At 47.0% G+C, this 26,228-nt stretch overlaps 1 protein-coding gene across 5 annotated transcripts in view; it reads right to left on the bottom strand.

Annotated features, from left to right (window-relative positions):
- CDON (cell adhesion associated, oncogene regulated) overlaps positions 1-26,228 on the bottom strand; it is a 668,575-nt gene that overhangs the window by 109,596 nt on the left and 532,751 nt on the right. For all 5 annotated transcript variants that reach the window (XM_069614078.1, XM_069614075.1, XM_069614076.1 and 2 more), the window contains exons 16-17: positions 12,670-12,885; positions 3,864-4,114 (exon numbers count right to left, since the gene is read on the bottom strand). In XM_069614078.1, coding sequence (XP_069470179.1) covers positions 3,864-4,114; positions 12,670-12,885 — 467 coding nt within the window. The remainder of the gene's footprint in view (positions 1-3,863; positions 4,115-12,669; positions 12,886-26,228) is intronic.

The following is a 26,228-nucleotide window of genomic DNA, read 5'->3' as shown; positions in this document are numbered from 1 at the left end:
ATACAGTTGTGTACAGCTAGAAAAAAAATAATGAAGGGGGTCTGGGGTCTAGTGAACAGTTCCAAGTGTCAGGGGACAAGTAAAACCAGCTAACAAACATGCTCCCAACTTTCAGAGTGTTTGTGTGAACATGCAATGGCAAAGCCAAAGTAATCTAAAAGTTTCTAAAGGGGTTCAGGTAAGTATTGCCACAACTCACTTCCCGTACTCCGATTCTTCACAGTACTTGGCAGGTCGACTGAAGAGGGTCCAAGGTCGCTTTTCCTGCAGTCAGCCTCAGCCCTTTATTCACAGGGATTGCAGGTTCGAGCAGCTCTCTGGTCAGTTTCTAATGCTGGTGCAAGTTCTCCCAGTTGAAGAATGCAGCAGAACTCTATGCAGGGCCCCTGTCAGGACAGGAATTGACATAGGTAAGCAGTTTCGGACGATGGCCACCGATGCACGGCAACGCAAAGGAATTCACTTGCAGCAGTAAGACTCACTCCTCACTCGGGTCCCCCTGATGCTAGGACCATGACATTTCAAAAAGGTAAGTCTTGTTGCACAAGCTAAAGATCCCCAAGTTCCAGGCCAACACGGAACGGCAACATCTACAGCACAGTAACCTAAACTCAGAAATAGTCAGCCACAGTGCAGTCTTGGGACACTTCCAAAGGCACTTCGTAGGACTCAGAGCTGACATCAAGAATGGACGTTCCCCTCCACTCCAAGGGTCACAGCTCCTTCGCAGGACTGCTGAGATCTTGAACAGGACAAGGCTCTACCAGGGCAGCAGCAGAAGTTGGACACCAAGACTTATTCCGACGGCACCACAGTTTCCTTGTAAGTCTTGTAGCTGAACAGGAGTCTTGGCTCCTTCAGTTTCTTCCAGGATATCTAGAGAGTGGGTGCAGGGGTCATCTTATCCTAAAAGCCAGGCAGAGCAGCAACTCCCAATAGCAATGACAGATCTGCCACACACACACACACCCCATCAGTGGTCCAATCAGGACCACTGGCAGCAAAACTCATTTATTCCACTCAGACACACTGGCAGCAGTCAATCCCAGCCCACTTACTGGCAGCTAACACACATAGCCCTCCAGTAGCCCACCAAAAGCCTCTGCCTTCCCGGGTACTGCAAGTCCATATAAGAATTTTCCTGGTCTCTCAAGCCAGGAAGAAGACTAAAGAGACAAGATGGCCAATAGACAAGCAAAAAAATCTTGTGGCATGGCCATGTTTGACCAGTAGCCACAGGTAGTAGCCAAATGTGGTAAAACGCGGTAAAGCTAAATCAAAAAGTAACAAAAGATGGTAAAAAGTCACTGCGGCCACCAGCTTGTCCATTTAGCATACCTAGAGTAACGAAAAATCCTCTGAGTGTTAGTCTAGGCCAAAACGAAAAGTGTAGCCCATTTTAAGAAGCATTGTGCAATGATATGTTACCACAAGTTATAAGTTACTAAAAGTAATAAAGTAACAAGACTAAGGGAAACCATGTTTCCAAATACTGACAGTCTGAAAGACATGTCAGTTTCTCCATAACAAATGAGCAAAAGACAGTGTAGTGAAGCTTCACCGCACAGTAAGAAGTACAGGTCAGATATAAAAAAATAAAAACAGGTTTGGGGGTCCATAGTAACGGTTGCAGTAAAGAGCAACCCTTCCCAACAGTCGGTCAGTATGGACCGTTTGTAAAAATATAGAACGTTTTTCGCAACAACAACAAAAAAACAGGATGGTGAAGAGGACTCCCAGCACTTCAGCTTGCAGTAAAAATCTGAAGATTGCCAGTGTGGGGCTTAGGGAAACCCATCAGTGGATGGTCCAGTATGACTCAGACGTCAGTGATTGGTTAATAGGAAAAAGGCAGCTTAAGCAATTTGTTAATATGAGAAAGGCAGTTTAAGCAAAAAGCAAGCCTGCTTTCCGTTTACTGCAGATTTCCAGTCGGAGATGGGGAATATTCTTGAGCATGTGAATCCATGCCAGGACCCATGCTGGAGAATGGGAAATACTATGTCTCACCTAAGGACATCCTCCTTACATACCCCAAATCTCCTCCATCCAGGTGATCCTCCTGCACATAACCACCCCCAGGATCTTTCTGACAATGGAGGGAGGGAAGAAGGGAGGAGGTAGGCGGGGCACTTGGGGGTCTGGGAAGGAGTTACATGGTTCTCCAAGAAAGACAGAAAACTTGTGGGGACTGAGAGTGGGTAGCTAACCTGTAACCCTTTCACGTTCACACACTGTGGAGACAGGTTAAGCATTTAGTTTTAGTTCTTTTGGTTACGTAAATTAATACATTATCTTTCTCTCCAACCATTCTTTCTAAACCCTCTGAGTAACAAACCCTGGATTGCAGTGATGCGCTGCTTATCTAGGGTGAGGGGACAGGAGAAGAGGCTTGCCTAGCTAGTAGGAACAAATGAGACGAAATTGCCAAAATGGCAAGTGTTAAAAGCACCTTTGAGGCGTTAATTGGCCATGCCCTCCATAAAAGGCCATCATTGATGGTTTCTTTAAACTCTTGCATCAACAACTCTCTTGGCCTTCGGGCATAAGCTTCGATGCGGCCGAGCTCTGTTTCAGGGTTGCATCTAGTATTTCAGCATCAACATCTTGTTCGATGGCAATATCGCCCCCTTCCTCATAGGAGGCATATATATCTACTAATTAATGCCTTTTGCGTCATGGCTGAACTGAGTATTGTCTTTTGGCATTGAGGAGACTACCGTTGAAGATGGCATGGAGGTTGTTGTATGTTTTTAACCCCCATTTCCGGTCTGTCTTTGTTTTGTCAGGGCTTGTGTCCTGCTTTTATCTGTACACTTATTGGTGGGGACACTGCTCAATGCCAGTGTTGGTTTTCCCTTTCTTTTTTCAAGGTCGAACCCTCGCTGCTCCTCTCAGCTACCCTTGTGTTGGTCTCTGTGTTTCTAATTTTGTAGCCTCGCAATCACCTGGTGGCTTCTCCCAAACTCACCTTGATGTAGAGCTGTCAGAGCTGGAGTTCGTCAGCAAGGAAGGGGCCATCTTGCTAGGCTGTTGGGGTTCGGTTCCAACCCCTGTGTCGGATACCATGACCTTAAGTGCCAGCGTTTGAACATAGGACTGTCGCTTCAGATTCTGCTTGCATGGGGTATGTTGCCCAGTGCTCCGACAGTGATACCGAAGAGTCTTTGGTTTGAATTTTAGGCCCCTATGGCAGCGATCTTTGGCATGAGCCCTCATGAAACAACTGTTAAACAGACCTATGTGAGCGTGTCGAGGGAAATTCGGACCACCACCTCGGACAGAATTTAAATGGTATTTTTTCCATGTGGGAAAGACACTGCCTTAGTGAAAGAATTGTAAAGGGAGTGAGACATTCTCTAGGCTTATAAGTGTATACAAAACATGAACCTCTGCCCCCCACTACCCCTACTGGATGCCTCGTCGTGAAGTTCTCCTGCCCTATAGAGCTTCCATATATCGAAGATGGCAACCACGTGCTTAATGGCATCGAAATGTGTCTCTCCGCTATAAGATTTACTGCCAACCGATGGTGAAAAAAAACAATCGGAGGACGTCGACATGTGAGGGATCATGGGTACCTGTACAAGTAGGATAGGCATAGTGTGACAGGAACACTGCTGTCGACACCTTATTTTTCCGATTTAAAAAAAAGTGTTAAACTCAGAGCCAACCACTACATGGTGGACTATACAAGGCATGTGAACCTAAGCAGATTGCAAAGTCTCCTGTATGGCCGGTATGAGCTCAGCAATTAAAGATTGCATTTTTTTGCTATTAAAGGATAGTGGAGGATACCCAATTCATGACTTGCGCTGCTATGAATTGTTTTTTGGGATATATCCTAATAAAGATCTACTTACATTCACTGGTTGTTGTGACTGATCATACTCCATAGAGCATCCTTGAAAGGGTCCGGGTCCACCATTTATTCGTCCATTCAGAGTTCCGTTCACACCATTGGACATCTTATGGTGCAAGTGGGGGCAGCCGTTGCTCAAGTAGTTTCCATGAATACTGCCGTTAATGCGACTGGTTCCAGGGAGGGTTGTGTATTCTACCAGATGACCATTCACATCCGCACCCTGATAGATATATCCTGGTGGGTCGTACTCTGCAACACAAAATAAAAAGGTATTGTAAATCAGAATAGCCCTGATGAGGGATTCTTCTAGACAGAATGGACGGGGTTCAAATTGCAATTTATGAGTTTAAATCTTGTTCTAAAACTACACACCACAAATACACCAAATCAGAACTCTACAGCAGTTGATGCAAAAAGCACAATTTATAGACTTGCGGAATTGTGAAGCGGAAAAGAAAGCACATGGAAACTAACTCAAATGTAATTTCAGAAGACAATGTGCATAAAAAGGAAATTAACTCGAAAATTATATTTTAAGGCAGGCTTAAACATTTCAACTCTCCATTAGCCCTCATCAGGGCTGTCAAAGGGTTTGGTGAAACCCCATTGCTATTTGTTGCACTGTGCCAGCTGCACCACGAATAGGCAACACGAAAACTCTCCATTGGGGTTTTTGTGTGGAGGGAACAGATTTTAAGGAGGCCCTCTGGATGCAACTGGTCCAAGCTAAAAGATTGCTGTTGCATTGCACCAACCAAACAATTGGTAGGGTAAATCTGAAGACTGAACACCGAAAATCTATGTCATCTCCGACTGGTATCTAGGGTCATGAACAATGAGCCTTCCTTGGAAATCTGGACACAGCTGCAAAATGATACTTCCATCACGATGCCCTCTGCCAGAACAGAACCCTGCATGATTTCATGCATATTTTGTCTCTCAAATGGGTTACATTCGCAAAAGTACAACTGGAAAGCACAGTGGGTCTATATGGGCCAGACAGACTCGTGCCCCAGAGCTTCTTATTTAGAGTCAGCATTAGGAGGCCTTTCCTTTTGTGCAAATAAACTATTTCCTGTCTCCAGGTGTAAAATATTATATTTTTATATATAGTGATTCATGTCCGTCTCCATCAGCACCTACGCGATGTAAATATAGGTGTTATCACTAGGAAACGTAACTGTACCCAATTTATCAAGCCCAGAAGCATGGAGGACTTATTCAGCCCTGCTTAATATACATTTGGGAAATGTAGCCGGGCACACGATGGAGTGGAGCTTTTAATTATCCAATTGCGGCAAAGATATGCGGTTTAATCAACTGTGCAGTTAAAAACATTTAAGATACCTACCACTGCACTTTCCCAGTCCATTTAAAAAATATAACCCTACTATTATGACGTTTACTAGTGGGCCATGGCATTCCTCCTGCTTCTAAGCACTGTAATAGTAAGTTTTATATCAATAAGCAAAGTAACACCCAGAGCCAGTGCATTGCCAAATGCTCTATGCACATTGAAGGAAAAAAAAAGAAGAATCCGCTGGTAAGATAGCTCAGCAGGTTAAGTGCTGTGCTCAGTGCTGGAATCTATGCATGATCTGCAAGTCACAGGATTGAATCTTGGAAAGGTCTACTCAACCTTTTATCCAATTATTATTCATTTCAGTTGCTAGGTAATAGTAATTACTCCTACGCCCCGTCCCCTTTCCTCCATACTTGTCGGACATTCCGTCCTTCGGGACGGGACCAGAGCACTTGTCAAAAAGCATAAAAATGACATTTGCCATCCTTTGATTTTTACGCGGGGTACTGTACGTGAGCGTAACCCTGCCCTCCTGAGCTTCGGCCCGAACATCACCCTTCAGTCCTTTTCTCTGCACGTTCGGGGCTGGACGCACTAGCATCACTGGGAATTTTTATTTTTATTCCCTTTGTCCTTCCTTCCTGCTTCGGTTCCTCGGTCATCTAGTCCCCTGTCTATGCCGGAGTGTCTGGGATTTGTGTCCTGTTCTTCATGCCAACGTCGTTTCTCGAAGGCAAATCCCCACTCTCTTTGTGGAGTGTCTAGGCCCGGAGCATTGCTGAGATTTTTGATTCTGCTGCGACTCCCTCTTCGTCCGGGCACTTCGTCGTCTTCTTCGGTGGGAAGAAGTGTTTCCTCCACCTCATTGCCAGCTTTTCATAAGAAACGCCCAGTAAATTCTTTACTTTTCGGGGCGCCCTGGACTGGGGACTCCTTCCCGGGGTCTTCTAGTTCCGTGAGGGGCTCCTGTAACAGTCACCAGGGGTTCCCCTGAGGTGCCCCAGGGGACTAATAGGCGTACCGGAGTGCTCTCCGAGGGTTCCAGCAGCAGACCTGCCAGTACTGGACATCGTTCCGAGGTTTACCGTCAGTGGCTCTGGATACCAGGATTTGCCCGAGGTCTCTTTTCTGGAGCTTTCTGTACAGTCACGGCTCCAGGCCCCTCTTGAGGGAGCTTTATGTATCGGGTTAAAACCTGAGGTGGTTCTTGTTGAGGCGAAGGTCTGATTGACAGATTCGAGAGAACCTCTTTGAAGATCTTGTTGGTGAGGTATATTCCTCAACCGTCCCGCGCTCGGGGTCGTGGTGGTACTGGTTCTGTCGAAGGGGGCAAAGAGGGTGGTCACGGACCATTATTCCTCTACTACCAGCTCTGCCGAGGTTCCTCCATCGGAGGCAAGTTTGAGGGTGGTTCCAAGATGTCCAGTAAACATCCGAGACCACCCAGTAGCAGCTCTGCCGAGGATCCTTGTAAGGCTAAAGTGTTACTTAATTCCCCTGGCTCTCCTGAAGAGAAAGTTGCCTCATCTCCACATGTGACAGTTCTCTTCAGGTGTCGACAAAATGGTGGCCCAACCGCTGTGGTCCATATTGGCCATTTTGGATAGCTCCCTTACACCTAGGTTTATAACATCTGGTGCTGGGAGTATTCCTTTTGGGCTCAGCAGCCTTTTCCACGCCACGTGGACAACAAAAACCCGTTTGGTCCTCCTTTCGACTGGCGTGCACGGGCTCCGCTGCCCGCCACGGTCTCGCTCCCTCCTTTTTCCACTCCAGTGATCTATGTGGACCCGGCCAGTGGTGGACCCTCCTGGCAGCCACCCTCTCTGCGTTTGTGGGGGTATCCTTACGAGCGGCCTCTTCCAACGCCTAAGCCCTCGACTGAGGAGGAGTTTTTTGGGAAGTTTCAAATGCTCATGCATTCTGTCCCTATGAGGACGTATTTCAAGCGTCTGTTAAGGGACATGTATCCCGAGCCTCCTGTTCCACCCCGACAGTTCTGATTCAGGTTCCGGTGGTGCCACCCACTCCGTTGCTTCCTTCTGGACCTCCTCCATCTCTTCCTCCTCTGCCCCGCTGTCTCTTATAGAGAAGACACTGGTGGACTGGGACATTAGTTTAAAACCTGAAGGGGTAGGCGTGAGGGACCAGTTTTCTGTTCCCGCCTCGTTGGATGAGCTTCAAGTGGATCAGGACACCAATGAGCAGCCCTGCTCGGTGAGAGCATTGCATGGCATGGCCGGGAGGGGCTTGTGTAGCTCTGTTACCAGGGATTCCTCTGAAGTACCCCAGGACCTAATATGCGCACCAGAGTGTTCTCCAAAGGGTTCCTCCAGAGGACCTGCCAAAACCAGACGTTGTTCCGAGGTACACCACCATTTGGGTTCTAAGGTTCAGCCCAGTTAGTCTGCGGCTCTGGATACCGGGGTTCGCCCTAAGGTCTCTGTTTCTAGTGCTTTTCACACCAGAGCCACGGCTTGAGGGCCCTCTTGAGGGAGCTATTTGTCCCAGGTTAAACCCAGGTGGTCCCTCTACCTGGGGCGAAATCCAGTACTGACCAAGTCGAGGGATCTTCTGAGGGTCCTGTCGGTAGGGTACGTCTTCCTAAACCGTCCCATGCTCAAGGTCGTGGGGTTACCGGTTCTGTCGAGGGGGAAAAAAAGGTGGTCAAGCACCACAGGCATTCCAGTACCGGCTCTGCCGAGGTTACTCCACTGGAGGCTAATTCTGGGACAGTTCCCAAGATGTCCAGTAAACATCCTAGATCTGCCAGCACTGGCTCGGCCGAGGATCCTTGTTTCAAGGCTTAAGTAGTACTTAAGTCCCCCGAGGAGACAGTTGCCTCACTTTCTCCAATGACGCAGTTCTCCTCAGGTGTTGACAAAATGGCGGCCCACCATTCTTGGTCCACGGCTGCCATTGTGGATACCACCCATACACCAACCTTCACGTCTGGTGCTGAAAGCTTTTATTTTGGGGCTGAGCAGCCTTTCCACGCTATGTGGACAACAAAAACCCGTTCATCAGTCCTGGCGAAAGCTTCCCCTAAGGCCCCTTATACACAGTGGTCAGGGTCCCAGGCTTGGTCCTTCTCTGGATTCAGGGGGTTTCAGGGTCGCTGTGCACGCCGGTCTGAAGCTCCGGTTGGTGGCCCAGCTGAAAGCAGCAGCGGCAAGTTGGTTGGTTTTTCTCTCTGCCATCAGCCTCCTCTACAGGAACAGGTAGTCTCCCTGCTGACAAATTATCCAACTGATATTTTTTGTTGGTCGCACGAGACTTCGGTGGGAGGACGAATCTCACCTCATCTGGAGGCTTGGCAGACCATCACTGAAGACCGGTGGGTTTTATTCATCGCTAAGGCAGGCTTTCGCTTGCTATTTCCCCCTACCACACCCTTCAAACCTCCTTATTGCAAGGCTAAGATGGCAAGCAATGCCCCGGACTCCCCCGAGGAGACTATTGCCTCACTTGCTCCTGTGACGCAGTTCACCCCAGGTGTTATGAAAAGGGTAGCCCAACCTCTGCGAAACACGGTGGCCATTTTGAATACCTCCCTTACAGCAACAGTGTAGTTTGTGTTTGCACGGACAATTCAGTGGCAATGTTTTACATCAAGCAGGCGTCACCAAGTCTCCTCTCCTTGTAGATCTTGCCATACAAATTTGGACTGTGCCATCCAGCACATTGTTAGGCTCCAGGCTGTACACATCCTGGGTCACCTCAATGTGGCCGCAGATTCACTCAGTCACCATCTGTTATGAGTGGTAAATGAACAGCAATGTCCTCTGCAATATTTTCCATCAATGGGACACTCCAGAGGTGGACCTCTTTCCAACTTCTTCAAACAAGAAACTGCCTCTTTATGCGTCCAGGGACCGGTTTAGAGAGTCCTCTCTGGGAGACGCCCTCGAGATCCCTTGGGACAACATGTAAGCTTATGCCTTCCCTTCGCCTCTTATCCATCAGTCGCTCTGTAAGCTCAAGAGCACATCAAACTGCACTCTCCTGTTCAAGGCTCCTTGTTGGCCAGTCAGATTCTTGTTTTCGGAGCTACAGAATCTGTTGGTACCTCCCGATCAGATTGCTGCAGATTCCCGACCTGCTTAACCAGAGCGCTCGCCAGATGTGGCACCCCTCCCCACAATCGTTTAGCTTGGGGGCCTGGGGCATGAGTTTAGATCATTAACAGTTCAATCTGTCAGAGGACAATGTGCGCATTACGCAAGCGGCCAGGAAGGCCTCTACGAGAGCTTAGTACAGGAGCAAATGACTCTGGTTTTGCCATTGGTGTTTAGCTAAACAGCTCAATACCAGGCAAGCTTTGGTCGACACCGTACTATCTTTTGTGTCTCATCTGGCCCTTTCTGGAATCCATGTTCAGTTATGCAGAACATATTTATCCGCTATCGCAGCCTATTTGTCCAAGGACAGCTGTTCCTTTTCATTGACTAATCCAGTCAAAGGCATTTTGCGGGTCTCTATCTCTTACTGCCGGGGCGTTATGCTATAAGCCATTTGAACTCAATGCCAATATCGATCTTAAGCACCTTTCTTGGAAGGTTGCCTTTTGATTGCAATAACATCGGCAAGCCAAGTAAGTGAGCTTTAGGCTCTTTGCGTGAAGCATCCGTTCCTCACTTTCCACGGGGATGAGGTTGTGCTTCACTCTCATCCTTTCTTCCTGCCTAAGGTGGTTGCCGATTTTCATTTGAACCAATCTGTCTCCTTTCCCGTCACATTCAGAGACATGAAGGGGAAACCAGCTTCCAAAGCAACTATTCCCTGCTCATGTTTTTCAGTAGCCTAAAGCATTCAAGGCCTTCATCCACCGAAGAGTATCCATGCACATCTAATCTATTGCAAAGCGACTGCTGTTGCCTTCCAAAGTATGTCCCTTGGGAGTCCATCGTCAAGGCAGCTTCATGGGCCTCCCCATCGGCTTTACCTGAGTTCCAAGGCTGATGCCCAATTTGGCCAGGCTGTTCTTAAGAACTTATTCCTGTAAAGGGGTTTTCCATCCACCCGTACTACCTATGGTGTGTGCTTGGGAATCTCCCACAAGTATGGAGGAAAATGGACAGGACGTAGGAGAATAACAGTTACTCACTCTAGTGACTACCTTACTCTTAGTCCATAGTCTCCTTTCCTCCCTACGCCCCGCCAGTGGGGTGGGCTGGGGCCGAAGGGTGGCAAGGAGGGTGTACTCTTCTTGGCCGGGTGCTCCCCCATGGGGCCGCCGGCGCAATAGGCATCCTTGTCTGGATCTCCGAGATCAGCATATGCAGTGCCAAAAGGATGTCCACTGAGAGGTCTCTAGGAGGTACCCGAGGTGGGGGTGGCAGCTGTGGTGCAGGCGTACTAGGCCGCTGGAACACCGGCTGGGAGCCCAGACTATAGTCACCTTGCTGCTCTTCCTCAACAGTGTTGGCACACTCTTAGGGCCCGCTTCCTTCTTTCCCCTCCTCCTGGACGGTTTGCAGTCCGGTGAGCTCCTCCTCAGAGGAGATATACGTACCCTGGAGGGCCACCGCACCAACCCCTTCTTTTCCAGCGGTGAATGTCTCAGAGAGATGTCTAGCATCCTCTTCTCTGGGGTCTTCTCTATGGGCCGGAACGCAGCCTCCCTCCTGGGAGGAAGGGACACCCTGGTCTTAGGGGTTGCGTCCTGTGGGATCGTCTCGGCGGCCTTCGCCAGAGACGCTGCCATCCCTTTGATGGAAGGCTGGGTCTTCGCCAGGTGCACCTGGACCTTCACAATCTGGGCCAGAAAGCCTTGTCATGCTTGGCTTTCTCCTTAGCGGGGAGGTTCCAAGCCAGGCTCCGTGGACTTATCCGATAGGGACGGACTTGGGCCTCTCCTTGAGTTTGCGCGAATGGTCCAATTTCCTCTTGGCCGAAGATCCTGAGCATAGACTGGTGAGGCTGGAGACATCGAACGTGCCCTGGCCGCCGCAGAGCCTATCACAACGGCACTCCTGGTGACAATGGACTTGCAGTGCCCTTCCTTCTGTTGGTCCCCCATGGGAGGGGCGCCCTCAATGGTCTTCGAAACCTGCTCAGCCTTCTTGGAACTGGAAGAGGCATGCTGCTGTGATCAACCCAGAATAGGGGCCTTGGCTTGTAGCAACTAGTTTAGCCGCCTGTATTGATCCTTCATCGTGCTTGAGGACATCTGGGAAAACGCACAATCCTCCTTGTGCGCCGGATACAGGCAGTAAAGGCATTCAGAATGCTTGTCGTCCGAGAAGACCTTCCACAAGCCGCAGCTGGCGCAGATCTTGAACAGGGGAGCTTAATCCTTCGCCTCTGACATGGTCCACCCGGCAGAGGCCTGAGAATCTTCTGGAAGCCTCCACTAAGAAATTCGCCCTTGAGGGGCACCTAGAAATCAGACATTGGCTCACTGTTAATCAGATGGGTTTATCGATGGAGCAGAAGGCCTGATTGACCGAAAAATAGAGTAATACTCTTCCAAAAAACGATAAACTAAGTAAAAGCTTGCGAGCTAAACACAAGGACTCCCACACTAAGTGGGGTACCAATCTTAAAATGGCTGCCAGCGGAGGGGCTTAGGTAGAGGGCAGTCATTGGCTGGGGGCAGTATGACCCAGAGGCCAGTGATTGGTTGTTAGGAGATTGACAGTTTGGAAATGAAACAAACTGATTTCTTTACCGAGGATTCCCAGCCTGACAGGGAGTATTCATGAGCATGTGAATCCATGCCAGACCCTATGGTGGAGAGGCACATTTTGTGCTTTTCTTTTCCACAGTTAAGGGGGTGCTTAAATGGTGCTCGTTGGGAGATTACTTCTGTGAAAGGTACTGGAAGATGAGACGAGCTTTGTTCTTTCCCATATTTTTCCCCTCCCTCAGTTAATGTGCTGGACATTTCTACCTTCAACTACTAGGAGTTTCCCAATCAGTGATCCTAAATGGAGCTAGTCTTCATTACATGGTGGTTGTTGCCAATGAAGCAGTCTTGGCAGTAGCTACCGGTGTTCAGGATGTGTTCCATATTACAGGAATAGCACAGCAAAGGACGAAAAGTGGTGCTACCGTTAAGCAGCAAAGTTCATCTTCCTACATGAGAAGTAATTAAACAGTTTACCTTTTAAGAATCAGCGACTGGTATTCAAACAATTAATGAACATTTTCCATTTTAAACGGGTTTGGTGTGCAACTGCAAATACAAAGGGCAATAACCATCTGTGGTGGCATCAATGTGAAGGTTATTTATTCCTCTAGGTTTGGGGATTTAAACAGTAGAAAGGACCAGCAACACAAATGGAGCGAGTGGCAACTGTTATTGAAGCTGGAGTTGCAGGATACTTAGCAGCAGCATATCTGTCTTTAGGGTACTTGTGAACTTCACACAAGACTACTATTCAATCTTCAGTGGAGAGGTGTGAACTGGATTTTGTAATACTGAGTTATTACCAACCCAATTGCCATTTATAAATAAACAGAATAATAGCAGTCAAAAAGAAATATATAAACTTACTCTGCATCAAGTTTTGCTGACGGTTCTTCCACAAACAGATGGCTATAAAAACGATGAGAATAAGGACCATCACTCCCAGTACACAGCCAACAATCAGGTACAGCATGTCACTGCTTCTGGTAATGGCATTTGAAGTGTCAGGCTTTCCGCCTCCGGAAGTGGGGGGTGTGCTCTGCTCCTCTACTGGATAATCTGAGGAGCCATGAACACGCTTTGCTAACAGGACAAAAAGAAGCAGCAAAATCAACTAGATGAAATGCAAGATATTTCACTAACAAAAGTTTCGGAAGGTTTACATCAAGACTTCAGTGATAGTAACTTTGTTTGTGCTCATTGGTGATCTATGGATGTGTGTAATATATTATCCTACGCACACTATGGTAGGTGTGGGCACAGGACACTCACCACATTAGTTGAAACACAGACCAAGAGCCTCAGTTTACCGGTTCTGAAACACTACCAACCAACATTACAATATAAGTACTTATATATTAGCCAAGTTAGAAATTCGGACAGCTCAATCCCTGCACGTGGCTATCCATTATTCCAAAGTACACATGAACTGGTTGGATAAAGGCAGCCTGTGTTGAGAGAGGGTGCAGATTGTAAGGAGTGTCAAACTGCTAACCCCTCACTTTAAGGCACTTGCCTCTGGTTTTGCTTTTTTTATGCACGGTCACTAACCTTTTATGCCTGTGAACAAAATATGCCTGTGCAGTAGAGACAAGCAAACGCATACAAATGTTGAGCTATTCGCTATAGGTTTTTTTCATTGATGGGGAATGGCTTCAGCTATATTTGATGATGAATGGTCACCCACCCTACGATAGGATCAGATGATATAGGTCATTTATAACGCGCCTTTACACAAGTGTTTTTAGGCACAATAAGAAAAGGGATGGAAGGCAAAGGGAGGACAACATAAGCGATCTTACTAGACCTTGTGTCATTCAGATTGTACAGGTGTGACAATGCTAAGTGGAGGGAGGTGCCACGGAGGGGGATGGGGGGTGTGTGCATCATCAGGGCAGCATTGCTCTGAGTAAGTGCAGTCAGGGAGGCGTGGCTCTGGGTAAATGCAAGGAGGCAGGGACTGTAGAGGTTACAGTTACTGCCCCCAAGTGCGTGGTAGGCCCTGAGGCAGTGTGTGGGAGAGTGGGAGACTGATCATGAAGGCGACTGATATCCAATGAAACTGAGGGTAGCCAAGCAACAGGTCAGCGCTACAGACATGCAAGTCAGCAGGGGAGGGAGAGAGAGGGAGAAAGCAGAAGAGAAAAGGAAGGTCTAACTGTTTCCAGAACTTCAGGTGGTCCGGCTCAAGTTCTAGAGGGAAATGGAGGCCATTCCAGAGGGAGGCACCAGCAGAGGAGAGGGCTCTACACGTCACCTCCCCCCACTATCTGCTTGGAGAAGAGTGTGACCCTTAGAGAGTTGGAATTAGCTGAGCCAAGTGCTCAAGAAGGAAGGTATTTTGGAAGAGTTGGATGTAGTGCAGGCCCAAGCCCCACAAAGCCTTGTGGATGATGCAGAGGGTTTTGAACTTCCAGTCAGTGGTGAGATTTCAGGGCTGGAGAAATACAGTCCCTCGGCTTGAGGGCAAGGAAAAATCGTGCATGTCCTGTTCTTGATTAGTTGCAGAGGGCAGAGTCTCGAAGCCAGATTGAGAAAGAGGCTGTGCAGTAGTCCAGCTTAGAAAGAACCAGGGCTCTGGAGACAGTGAGCTTCCGGGGGCAAGTGAGAAAAGGAAGAATACCTCTGAGAAGGTGCAGCTGCAACTGGGCTTTTTTGACAAGGTCTGTGACGTGAGGAGGGAAGGCGAGAGTGAAGTGAAAGATGAGGTTTTTTTGCCTCACAGGAAGGCGAAGGAAGAGGGCCCAATGAGGGTGGCCAGAGTGCGTGGGAAAGCGGGAGCAGGGGTCCCAATGAGAAGGAACTCCAGCTTACTTGCATTAAGGCAGAGATCGTTGGAGGCGCACCAATCCTGAATAGCGGATAGAAATTCAGGAATATAGGAGGGAGGAGAGGAGGCTGTGCGGGAGCCTGAAAGAGCAGAGTTTCATGTGCATAACACTGAAAGTTAGACGGTAGAGATCAGGTGGGTCAAAGTGTGCAAGTAAACATTGAAGAGCCAGGCCGTCCATGAATCCCTCCAGGCCATCAAGACCGACAAGGAGACGGCCCATGTCTTGGGCTCGCTGCAACAGCACCGGTCATTTCGTTCCTCAGGAGAAAAGTCTAGTAGGTCTTTGAAGGGTTTTGGCGGGGGCTCATTCCTCTTACCACCACCCCTGCCGTTCCACGACCCAGGAAGCCAATAGGGATCACTCCAAGGCTTTCGGAGGTGGCCGCTGTTAGGCAAGATTGTATGCAGTACCCTTTTGGTGCACTACAATAACCTTGACATCCTGGCAATAGGGACCCAACCTTTGGTATAAGTGAACTACACAGGTTGGTAGTGTGGCTGAGCAGCCAGGCTCATCTCAAGAGGGGTCAATGTGAGCAGTAATGTGACACAGCTTCACCACAGTTATCCAAATAAACACTTATCCTCAAGGTTTCTAGATAAAACTATTTTATTTCAAAGTCAGTTGTATAAGCCTTCTTCAGAAGGGAGCAATATATAGATAACACTTCTAATACACTTAGAACACGCTCTATTTCTCTAAATCAGATGACACCCATTGAGGATGGCACACAGACACTTCCAAAACCTTAGGTGACTTAAATAACTAGGACACTGAACAATGATTTAGCACTGGTACATTTAGAGCAATACTGAGTTAAGTGTAAAAAGATAGAATAGAGGAATAAAACAAAGGTTAACAAATTCATAAACAGGTAAGTACTTTTAGAAACCTTCCAAAGCAGAGTAAATTAACCCGTTCCTGGGGGAAAGGCCAAAGCACAACGTCAGAGGTAAAGAGGAGTCTCTCAGGAAGCCAGGACAGCCAATGTTAATTGCACAAAGTATTGCACAATTTTTTTTAGAAATGTTTGTGGAAAATAGAACACTTGAACGGCCACAAGCTGGGAGGGTTGTGAAGGGCAAAGCTTTAGCAACTCTGCAAGGTAACCAAGACAGGTCTCAACTGAGAGCAAGTAAGGCTACACAACAAGAGGAAGTTCTTTTAGACTTTATAGTACCTCTGGCTAGAATAAATTGTTCCAGCTGGCTTCTGTTCCTGTCCAGCTCTGCAGATCCGGTTGTTCCTGATCCTCAGTCTGGACAAGAGGGAGGATGTCTGGGGACTCCTGCTCTGCAATGGGAAAGTCAATGGCAGCAATGGGAAAACTTCAATTCAGCGGTTCTTCTGTGTTTCAGCTCCTCGCGTCTGACAGCAAATAGCAACACCACGGTTCTCGGATACCATTTCAGACTTTCCTCGCCTCTGGGGTCCAGCACTGGTTCAGGCTTTGTCATTCCTGCATCAGGGAAGTCTGGAGGAGCTTCCTAGCGCTTGGATACGACTTAAAAGCTCCGCACACAATCTGGTGTTCCTCTCCCTGGCTCTTCCGTTCCAGCAGCAGCTGTAGTGAAAATACAACCAGCTTCGAGAGGATGTCCAGACGGGCTTACTGTGGAGTTGATTGGTCCCACCAACAAAAAGGGAGAAGTCGAACTTGCAGGGCTTCTCTAGTCAAGGCGAAATTCAAAGCTTCAGCACAGCAGCAGGGCTTCACCGAGCAAACCAATAGTCCAGGAGTTGCAGCAGGCGTCTCTTCTAAGTTCTTCTTCAGATTCCTTCGCCCAGTGGTCGACTCTGCCTTCCAAGCCAAAAAGCCTCACCTTTTATGCAGGTTTCTCCCATTCATTCCAGTCTAGCTGTCAGTCACGCTGCTGGGTGGCTGTCATTGCCGCACAGCCAGCTGGCCAATCATCTTTGGGTGCATCCCTGTAACGAAGGGGATTAAGCACAGGGAATTTCGGGCACCTCCCTCACTTCCTGCCACTGCCAGACATACTGGAGCCCGAGGCAGGCTTCACTCGAGAATCCCGCCAAAGACAAAAAGGGACCAAACCTGGTTTGGAGCGCAGAGTAAATCTCAAGAAGGACCTTCCTGACAAGAAATGGCGAAAAAAGACGACCAGGGCCATTTTGACAAAGTGGGCACCCATGGGTGCCTTACTGTGGCTGTGAACGCAGCCTGTGGTAAAAACACACAATGGTAGTAAAAAGTAAACTACTGCCACCAGCCATTGATTGTAGAAAGGGTAACTAAGTTTACTTGAGAAACTGAAGGTGCTGTGTGACACAATGTAAAGATAATGCCTATGGAGTTTGTCAGACTCCGAAGTCAAAAGAAACAGGATGATTCACATAAAAAATACATGAGAGATATAAAGTCCTGAAGTCCAGCAAAAGAGCTGTAGGTAGAAGGAAATTGGCACATTTCTGAGAATTCTCCCTAACAGCCACCGTCATCAGGGCTCTGAGGGCGGCATGCTGACCTCCAAGCAGGACTGTAACCGGCCAAGATGTCGTGGCCCCATCCCTGCTGGCGAACTTTGTCAACATGTGGGAGACCATCTTCACCGATCGTTGGGTGCTGAATGTTCCCAGTAGTCAGGCTGGGAATCCTCAGTAAAAGAAAAAAGTTTCACTTTTCTTTATAAACTGTCTTTCTCCTATAAACCAATCACTGAACTCTGGGTCATACTGACCTCAGCCAATGACTGCACTCTCCCTAAGCCCCTTCCCTGGCAGCCATCTTCAGATTTGGTAGCACGTAAAGTGGCAGTAGGACCAATAGAAGCGCCACAGAGGGGCAGGTGGGAGGGTTCGCATGTGAATACATGCCAGACCCATGCTGGAGAACAACAGTTACAGGCAAGTAACTTGTTCCTTCTCCAGCATGGTGTCTGGCATGGATTCACATGCTCGTGAATAAAGAATACACAACAGTACATTATTACACAACCACGGGAGGTGGCAAGGCTCAACAGAAGCAATCTCTTACCTCCTCACCAGGCTCACTTCAAGTGAACGGGTTGCGCAGCACTGCTTGGCCGACTCTGGACCCCTCCCTGGAATGCCCGTCAATGCAGCAGAATTTCATGAAGGTATGCATCGACCTCCACGTTGCAGCCCTGCAAATGTCCAGCAGGGGCACAGCAGACAGGAATGCATTCGTTGCAGCGATCGCTCTGGTAGAATGGGCTCTCAGGCGGCCAGGCAGCGGTCAGTTTGCCAACCGGTGACGATGAGTGATGCAGCTAGAGAGCCACCTGGAAATGGAAGCCTTGGACAGGGCCTTCCCATGGTTCACAGGTTCCAAAGTTCACAAAACTGAGTAGTCTTCTTGAAATGCTGCGCTGCCACACAAAACTGAAGCGCTCGAGCCACATCGAGCGAGTGCAAAGTCCTCTCAGGCGGCGACGAAGGTGTCAGAAAAAACACAGGCAACACCAAGGGTTCGTTGAGATGAAATTCTGACAGAAACTTGGGCCTGAAGGAGGGGTGCGACCGCAGCACCACCCTCGTTTCGTGGAAAGAGAAATAAGATCGCTTGCAGGACAGGGTCTGGATCTCACCTACTCTTCTGGCAGAGGTGATGGCCACGAGGAAAGCAGTCTTCCAAGACAAACTTGAGCGGAGCTTGACGTATAGGCTCGAATGAAGGCCCCCGTGAGCAGAGTCAATACCACGCGAGTTCCCACGGCGGGGCCAGAGTCTTCACTGGCAGGAACAAACGTGACAGTCCCTTGATGAACTCCTTAACTAACCGGTGCGACCAAAGGGAAGACCGTCCTGGAGATAGGTTGTAGCGGGAGATAGCCATCAGGTGTACCTTGATGGAGGCGTACGCCAGCCCCGATTTAGCCAATGACAACAAGTATGGAAAGAACTTGGGGGGCCGTGACCCTCAGAGGGTTAATCTTCTGCGACTAGCACCAAGTCACAAACCACGTCCACTTGTTCCCGTAGCACTTCAAGGCCGGCGACGCTCTGGCCCTGGTGAGAACCTCCCTGCAGTTAACCAGCAGTTCAACCACCAAACACACACTGCAGGAGCAAGGCCTTCAGGTTCAGAGATCCTGGGTTGTGGTGTAGAATTGCGCCTCCCTCCCTGGCAAGAAGATCAGCGACCACTGGCAGCTTGACTGGAGGGGACGCTGACATGCTGAGAAGGTCCGCATACCATACCATTTCTTACCATTAAGAAAAAGCAATTGGATGAACAAAGTGAATTTTCTAGGTGGTGCCATCCTCTTTTCTTTTCTTTCTGGCAACAGTTTTGTTCTCCGATACCCCTCAGGTGGAGGCACACCTTAAACCAACATGAAAAAGCAGAAAATAAAAAATTGACCAGTTTGAACCACACACTGAGATGTCTTATGAAGACATAGAATCACTCACAACAAAAAAAAGCAGAGACGCTAGGCTTCACCACGGAAGAAGCAAACAAGATATTGGAATTGATTGGTGAGAATGTATTCAATAAAAATGCAGCTACAGACCAGGATCCTACCAAGAGGATTAAGCAACTCGAATAGCTGATAAGAAAAGAAATCAACAGGAAACTACATGCGGTTACTCTAGGGAGATATTATAAAAACCAGAGGATACCAAGAGGACTACGAATCCAACTCCGTCCAACACTATTCAAAGAGAACAAAGATTTTGTTAGAAGATGGGAAGCAATCCTCAACAGATGTTCGTTGGACCTAATCCTATTAACAATTCAAGAACTTACCGTGAATCTTCACACCATAGATTTAGAAATTAAGGAGATTGAGAAAGAATTTACCAACTCATGCAAATTGAAAAAAGAAGAAATACTAGTAGGCATTAATGTTAAACTGACAGACTACAAAACTGATCTTGAAAATAAAAAAATCAGGAAATTCAAGAGATATTTACGATTATGTCAACGACGAAGTATACTCCTGGATGGACAAATATGCTCCAACAGGAAGAAAACCACGCCAGAACAACTCTAATACTCCAACGAGCTCTGAATCAGAAACAAGCGAGACCCACACATCAGAGGAAAATCCACCAACAGCAAACCCTGAACCATCAGAGGCGAGACCAGGGCCATCTGCCAGTAATTTCTTAGGAAGAGGAAAAGAATCCGCAGGGGCAAGAGAAATAGGACGAGGAGGACCACAGACACGCCAACAACAGAAGAGAACCTAGTGATTAATTTATCATCCAGAATCCTCACTCCCGCTGAGACAGACACTTCAAAAAGGACTAAGCTTTGTCCCCACGTTTGACACCTCATTATTTGAAACAAAAGTAGAATTGTACAAATTAACCAGAAAAATGAAATTAAAAGCCTTTTTTAATGAAACAGAGATACCACAGACTACACAGGATGAGTCTCCTTACAAAGAATTTAAGTCAAAAAGCAGATTCGTACCACAGATAAACATACCAGCAGTGGACATTTTTGAGAAACAGGTCTTGAAAGACTTGGAGAAGATGAATTTCAAAAGCACTAAGAATAAGAACTTGAAACCCCACGAGTTCAGATTTTTGAAGATTTATACAGCGATGCTTCAATAACAATCAGACCTGCAGACAAGGGTGGAGCACTAGTCATACTAAACACAGCAGATTATGACAGAGTGTAAACGACAGTTTGCGGATACTGCCCCGTACAAACAACTGGACAGTGATCCAACAATGAGAATCAAACAACGCTTGGAAACCTTATTGGATGAGGCTGAATAGAATGCATGGATAAACCACCATACACATGAGTTTTTGATAAATAAGAACCCTCGCATTCCGAATTTATACACGTTGCCAAAAATACACAAGGATCTCATTAACCCTCCCGGTAGACCAATTGTAGCCGGAATTAATAGCATATTACAGCAGATTGGAAAATACATTGATTACTTCTTACAGCCTCTTATCCAGAAAACATCAACCTACATCAAGGATACAACGCATTTTCTCCAACAATTAGCTGCAGTACCACATTCACTGTCACAGATTCTATTCACTGTTGACGTAAGGAACTTCTACATATCAATCCCACAAGACTTGGGCATTGAAGCAATAGAATGGCTACTCTTCAACACGGGTGACATAGAAGCGAGTAAAGAATTTATCATCATTCTATTACGTTTCATATCAACAAACTCCCATTTCAAATACAGAAATCAGTTCTATATGCAAATAACAGGGACCACAATGGGAGCCACAATGGCCCCTTCGTATGCAAACACATTTATGCATAAATTTGAGACAGATCACATATTGAGTCACCAAACATGGAAACCACATTTAGCCATTTGGATTCATTTTATAGACATCTTTGGAATTTGGACGCATACGGAGACAAAATTGATGGAATTTTTCTCATACTTGAACACCATCGATGAAAGAATTCAGTTCACCCATGAACATTCCCAGAGCAGCATTTACTTTGACATGAACATACAATCCATGGAACACCAATACAAAACCAACATATATACGAAAACAACTGATCGAAATAACTTACTTCACAGGCTAAGTTTCCACAAACTAAGCTTAATCAAAAGCCTGCCATACAGCCAAATGCTCAGAGTAAAACGCATTATCAGTGATCCAATGGATTATGATAAGGAACTTCAAGAAATGAGTGAAAAATTCTTGAGACATGGATACAAACAGGAAGAGATAGCAGATGCAAAATGCAAAGTGGAACAAAAAAAGCAGAGATGAATTACTGACAGCTACAAGAAAAGTGAAAACAACCACCGTTGGTGTTTGTCACCAGATTCTCAACGCAGAGCGGTCGTATCAAATCAATCATTAAAAAGCACTAAGTGTTGTCCTGTGACCAGAGGACTGAAGAACTGTTTAAGGAACCACCAACATTTGCCTACCAACGTAGCAGAAACTTTCGAGACAGCCTGGTGCAAACAAGACAACCAAAGAAACTCCTCGACACCAAACGCTTTGGAACTTTCCCCTGCCTCAGTTGTAGTAACTGCAGTTATGTACATAAGGGATCGACTATAAACCATCCTTATACTGGAAAAAAGGTCATGTTGAAATCATTTGCCACCTGTGACACAACAAGCATTATCTATGGAATTAGGTGTCCCTGCGGACAATTCTATGTAGGGCAGTCTCAAAGAAAAGCAAAACTTCACTGGAACGAACATCGTTCGTGTATACGCAACAAAAACTTCAATTCAGCTGTTGCAAGACATTGGCTTAAAGAAAGACATAATTTGACACACATTCGATTTTTGATATTAGAGGTAGTTCAAAGAAATGAGCCACATGAAAACAGTCAAATTAGACCCGCCAGAAGGGAATGTTATTGGATTGATAAATTGGTGTGTTTAACTCCACGAGGATTGAATGAAGAAATTAATCGGGCATGCTTCCTATGAGGAGGCTCTAGATCATATGGCAATGAGGGCTATAACAGGGAATGAGCTTCCGCTGATGTTACATAGAATCTTATCTACACAACTATGAGATCCAACGATATTGAGGAGGGTACCTAAGACTTTGTACAACTCATATGGTGAATTACAGAAGTACTATGCATAAATCATTTAATTCTATATCTTCATCATTTATGGCCTTTTTAAACTCTTTTTGATCATTTACAAATGCGTATTAGGTAACGAGCATTTGTTCCCAAAAATAACTTATAGAGCTTCTACTTATGTCATTTAGAACCTTTTCTATACAACTGTGGAATCTAATTACATTAAGGAGAGTACCTGGTACTCTGTCTTAGGCAGTAAACTAAAGAATCATTACGCCTAGGTAGCTTGATTGCACATTTTTAAGGTTTATGGTTGTTTTCAACCTTCTGTGACCATCTACAAATGTAGATCAAGCAATGAGCATTTCACTAATCTATATTTATTCTATTAACATCTTTTTAAAGAAATGTCTTCATGTATAGACGATGTGTCTAAATGTATTCACCCCAAAGCGCTTAGTCAATGACGATATTAATGTGGACACGTGAGATCATATTTGTCGTTAAACCCACCTTAAAACGTCTTGCTAAGCTAGACACAGGTACGCGTATAACGCACTGAGAACAGAAGTCTCCACAACACACACAACTTTATGTTCACACATGGATACCCCGACCGTCCCGTCTCCCCATTTCCATGGGGACGCAAGGCGTCGCAACGCTGGGAACGTCCTACGCGATTGCGCACGCCGCACAGGGTTGCCATGGAAACCAGAACACAACTTTAATCAGTGTTTCCTACGCGACGCTCGCTCATGTTCAAACTGTCTACACGCCGAAAGAATAGCAGCATATTAGGGTAAATTCTATCTGCCCGCCCACAAAACGTAAGACAACGAAGGCTAGCTTACACGTATACTAAAAGTAGGCTATTTGATTACTTTTCTACAGAGCGTTCATTGACAGAGAAACATAAGAGAAAATTCAAACGGGTAAGCCTTGAATCCTTTTTTTAAGGTGCACGGCAACTTGTACAAACTTAAAGAAATTAGCAGCATCTCACTGAGGGCACGTCATTTTTGTTCTTATCATTTACTGTTGAATCGTTGAATGTGCAGGGTTTTCTGCCCTGCAATGGTGTTAGACACCACAAGGAATCGTGAAGGTAATTTAGTTTAACGTCTGACATGTTAAGAATTGTGAACAAAATGCTCATTACCATGAAGTTTTGCAGTAACACCTGTCTAACGAGGATACCATGTCGTCGTTTTTTTCACCCCAAAATCATCTCTTCAAAAATTAACTTTTGGAATTTGCCATTAATGGGTATGTACTTTCACATTTGATGATCTTTTTCATATATTGGATTATTATCACCACAATGGTCTATTATGCTATTAATGTATATATACTTGTGAAACGTTTTCATATCATATAAACTACATTCGATTTGTGATTTGCGGATCATATGGTGGATGTATCTTGATTTTTCAATTTTTTCAATTGATGTATTAGTTTTTGAATATATTAGTGTGGTTAACGCCCTGAAGAAGGAGATTCGCTCCGAAATGCATTGGCATTAAAATAACTACACAAGAAACCATATAATTCTGCTTCTTGTCTGAATGCCTAGCAGTGTACAATTTGTGAATCCATTACGTATCTGAATGTTATCACTTAAGGATGGTACTAAATACGCATATAAATACGAAGTAAGTGTGAAAAGAACTTTGATCAAGATTACATGAACTCTTAGAAAGTTATTGAATAAGCTCCATGAGAGCCAACAGAGAGCGCTGAACTTAGTTGGATGAGCCCATTCAACTTTCTTTTGCACCGCGTACCATATCTGCCTCGGCCACGCTGGTGCGATGAGGATCATCCTGCACCGGTACCGTCTGAGTTGACTGATGACTCGTAGCAGTAACAGGGGTGAGGGGGAACGCGTATAGAAACAGGCCTTCCCCAAGGGAAGGAGAATGGGTCCCTCCATGCTCCCCGGCAGGCGAACCTCTGGCACTCTGTTTGCCATTGTTGCAAAAAGTTCGATCTGGGGACTGCCCCACTGGAGTAAAAGTTTGTCCACTTGACCCTGCCGAAGCGCCTACTCGTAGAAAGAGCGCAGCTCCCTGCTGCAAGAGTCAGCGACTGTTCTTTACTCCTGCTAGGTGAAACGGAACAAGAAACATCCAGTGGGTGACGGCCCAGTGCCACAACTCCTACGCCTCTTTGGAGTGTGCTGGGGAATATGGTGCCCCCCTGCTTCTGGATGTAAAACATTGTGATGGTATTGTCCGTGAAAGCCCTCACCACTTTGCCCTTGAGGGCCCAAAACACTGCCCGTAGTTCCAGTACATTGATGTGTAGCGTCTTCTCCGGCAGCCACAAGCCTCTGGTGTAAAGATGGCCGATGTGGACTCCCCATCCTTCCAGGGAAGCGTCTGTCGTGGCAGTCTCCTGGTACGGGGGGGCTCTAGAAGTCCGTGTCTCCGGTGGTGTTGGAGCGCACGCCCACCACCTTATCGCTCGACGGAACTCCTCGTCGAGCACAAACCTGTCCTGGAAGCCTCCAGACACCTGGATCCAGCAGGCATACAAGAATTCCTGTAGCGGGCGCATCTGCAATCTGCAGAGCCGGATCAGGTATATACAGGACTACATCATGCCGAGTAGTGACTTGATGCTCCTCACCGTGGCGAACTTCAGTGCTAACAGCCATTGCACCTTGCCCACGATGGCCGCTATGCTCTCCTCTGATGGTACATCCAGGCAGGACTCTTGTTGAGCCTGGATCCCAGGAACAGCACGTTCTGCGATGGAGTCAAGCAGGACTTGCACTTGAAGACTCTGGGCGCCGACTTCAGTCTGAAGGGGAGAGCTTTCAACTGGGAATGCTTCCCTTGTACGACGAAGCGCAGGAACTTGCAATGCTTTCCATGTATGGGGACGTGGAAGTACGCGTCCTCTAGATCCAACGATGACAAAGTATCTCTCCTCCAGCTGGCCGAGCACGTACTGCAGTGTGACCTTTTGGGACTTAATGTACTTGAGTCGTCATAGGTCGAGAATAGGCCTCCAGCCCCCATCATCTTTCTTATGAGGGAATATCTTGAGTAAACTACGGAACCCCGCAGTCGTTTTGGAACCAGCTCTATTGCCCCTTTTGTTACCATGGCCCGAACTTCCAGCAGCAGCTGAGGGATGTGTTGTTCCTGTCGGGCCACCAGTGAGAAGGTAGAGCCCTGGGGGAACACCACATGTGGAGAGAAAGGACCCAAGTTGGATCTGGGAGGGTCGGAGCAGGAGAAAGTAAGTCAACCACTCCAGGGCCTGATCCGTGATGCCCAGGTTCTCACAGAGTCAGCTGATCAGGATGGTGTGATTGACTGTCAAAATTAGAGGAAAGGTCAAGGAGGATGAAGACAGAAGGAAGGCTGGAGTCGAGATTAGAGAGCAGATCTTCATGGGTGTTCAGGAGAGCAGTTTCCGTACCTTTGGCTACTCTGAAGACACACTGATGGTCATGGAGACAACCAATAGATTCAGTGTGGATAGTAAGCTGGGAGATGGCTAGCTTTTCCAGGAGTTTGCCCTGGAAAGGAGTGATGGATATCGGGCGACAGTTTGCCGGACAGGTAGGATCAGCAGAAGGCTTTTTAAGGAGGGGTGCACAAGGGAGTGCTTGAGGATAGAAGGGAAGATCCATGTGGAAAAAGAGTGATTGCAGAAATCGATCATGGCTGTAGAGAGGTTGTCAATGTGTTCCTTGATGGTTCAGGAGGAACAGAGGAGCTCCTGTTTGGACGACACTTTCATAGATCGGACTTCTCTCAAAACATAGTCAGGTGTTTCGAAAGAGGAGAAAGGAGAGGCGGCCAGAAGGGGGCGGAGAGTGGGAGAGAAGAGCGAGGACAGTATGTCCTGAGTTTTAGTGGTGAAGTGAGAAGCCAGAGCCGTACAGAGGGCCTGGGAGGGAACAGGAGAGGTGGAGACTGCAGAAGGATTGGCAAGCTCCTTACAGATTTTTAAGAGTTCAGGCATGTTAGATGCCACAGAGATGTAGGCTTGGATGTGGCCTCTTCTTGAGGAGGACAGTCTGTATTGCCTTTGGAGCAGGTGGCAGGCCAGTTTATCAGAGGATGCGCCCAAAGCCCTCCACTTCCTCT

The sequence above is a fragment of the Ambystoma mexicanum genome, chromosome 9 (assembly GCF_040938575.1).
Source record: "Ambystoma mexicanum isolate Mex_15411 chromosome 9, UKY_AmexF1_1, whole genome shotgun sequence".
Taxonomy (NCBI): domain Eukaryota; kingdom Metazoa; phylum Chordata; class Amphibia; order Caudata; family Ambystomatidae; genus Ambystoma; species Ambystoma mexicanum.
This window is presented reverse-complemented; position numbering and strand designations above follow the sequence as displayed.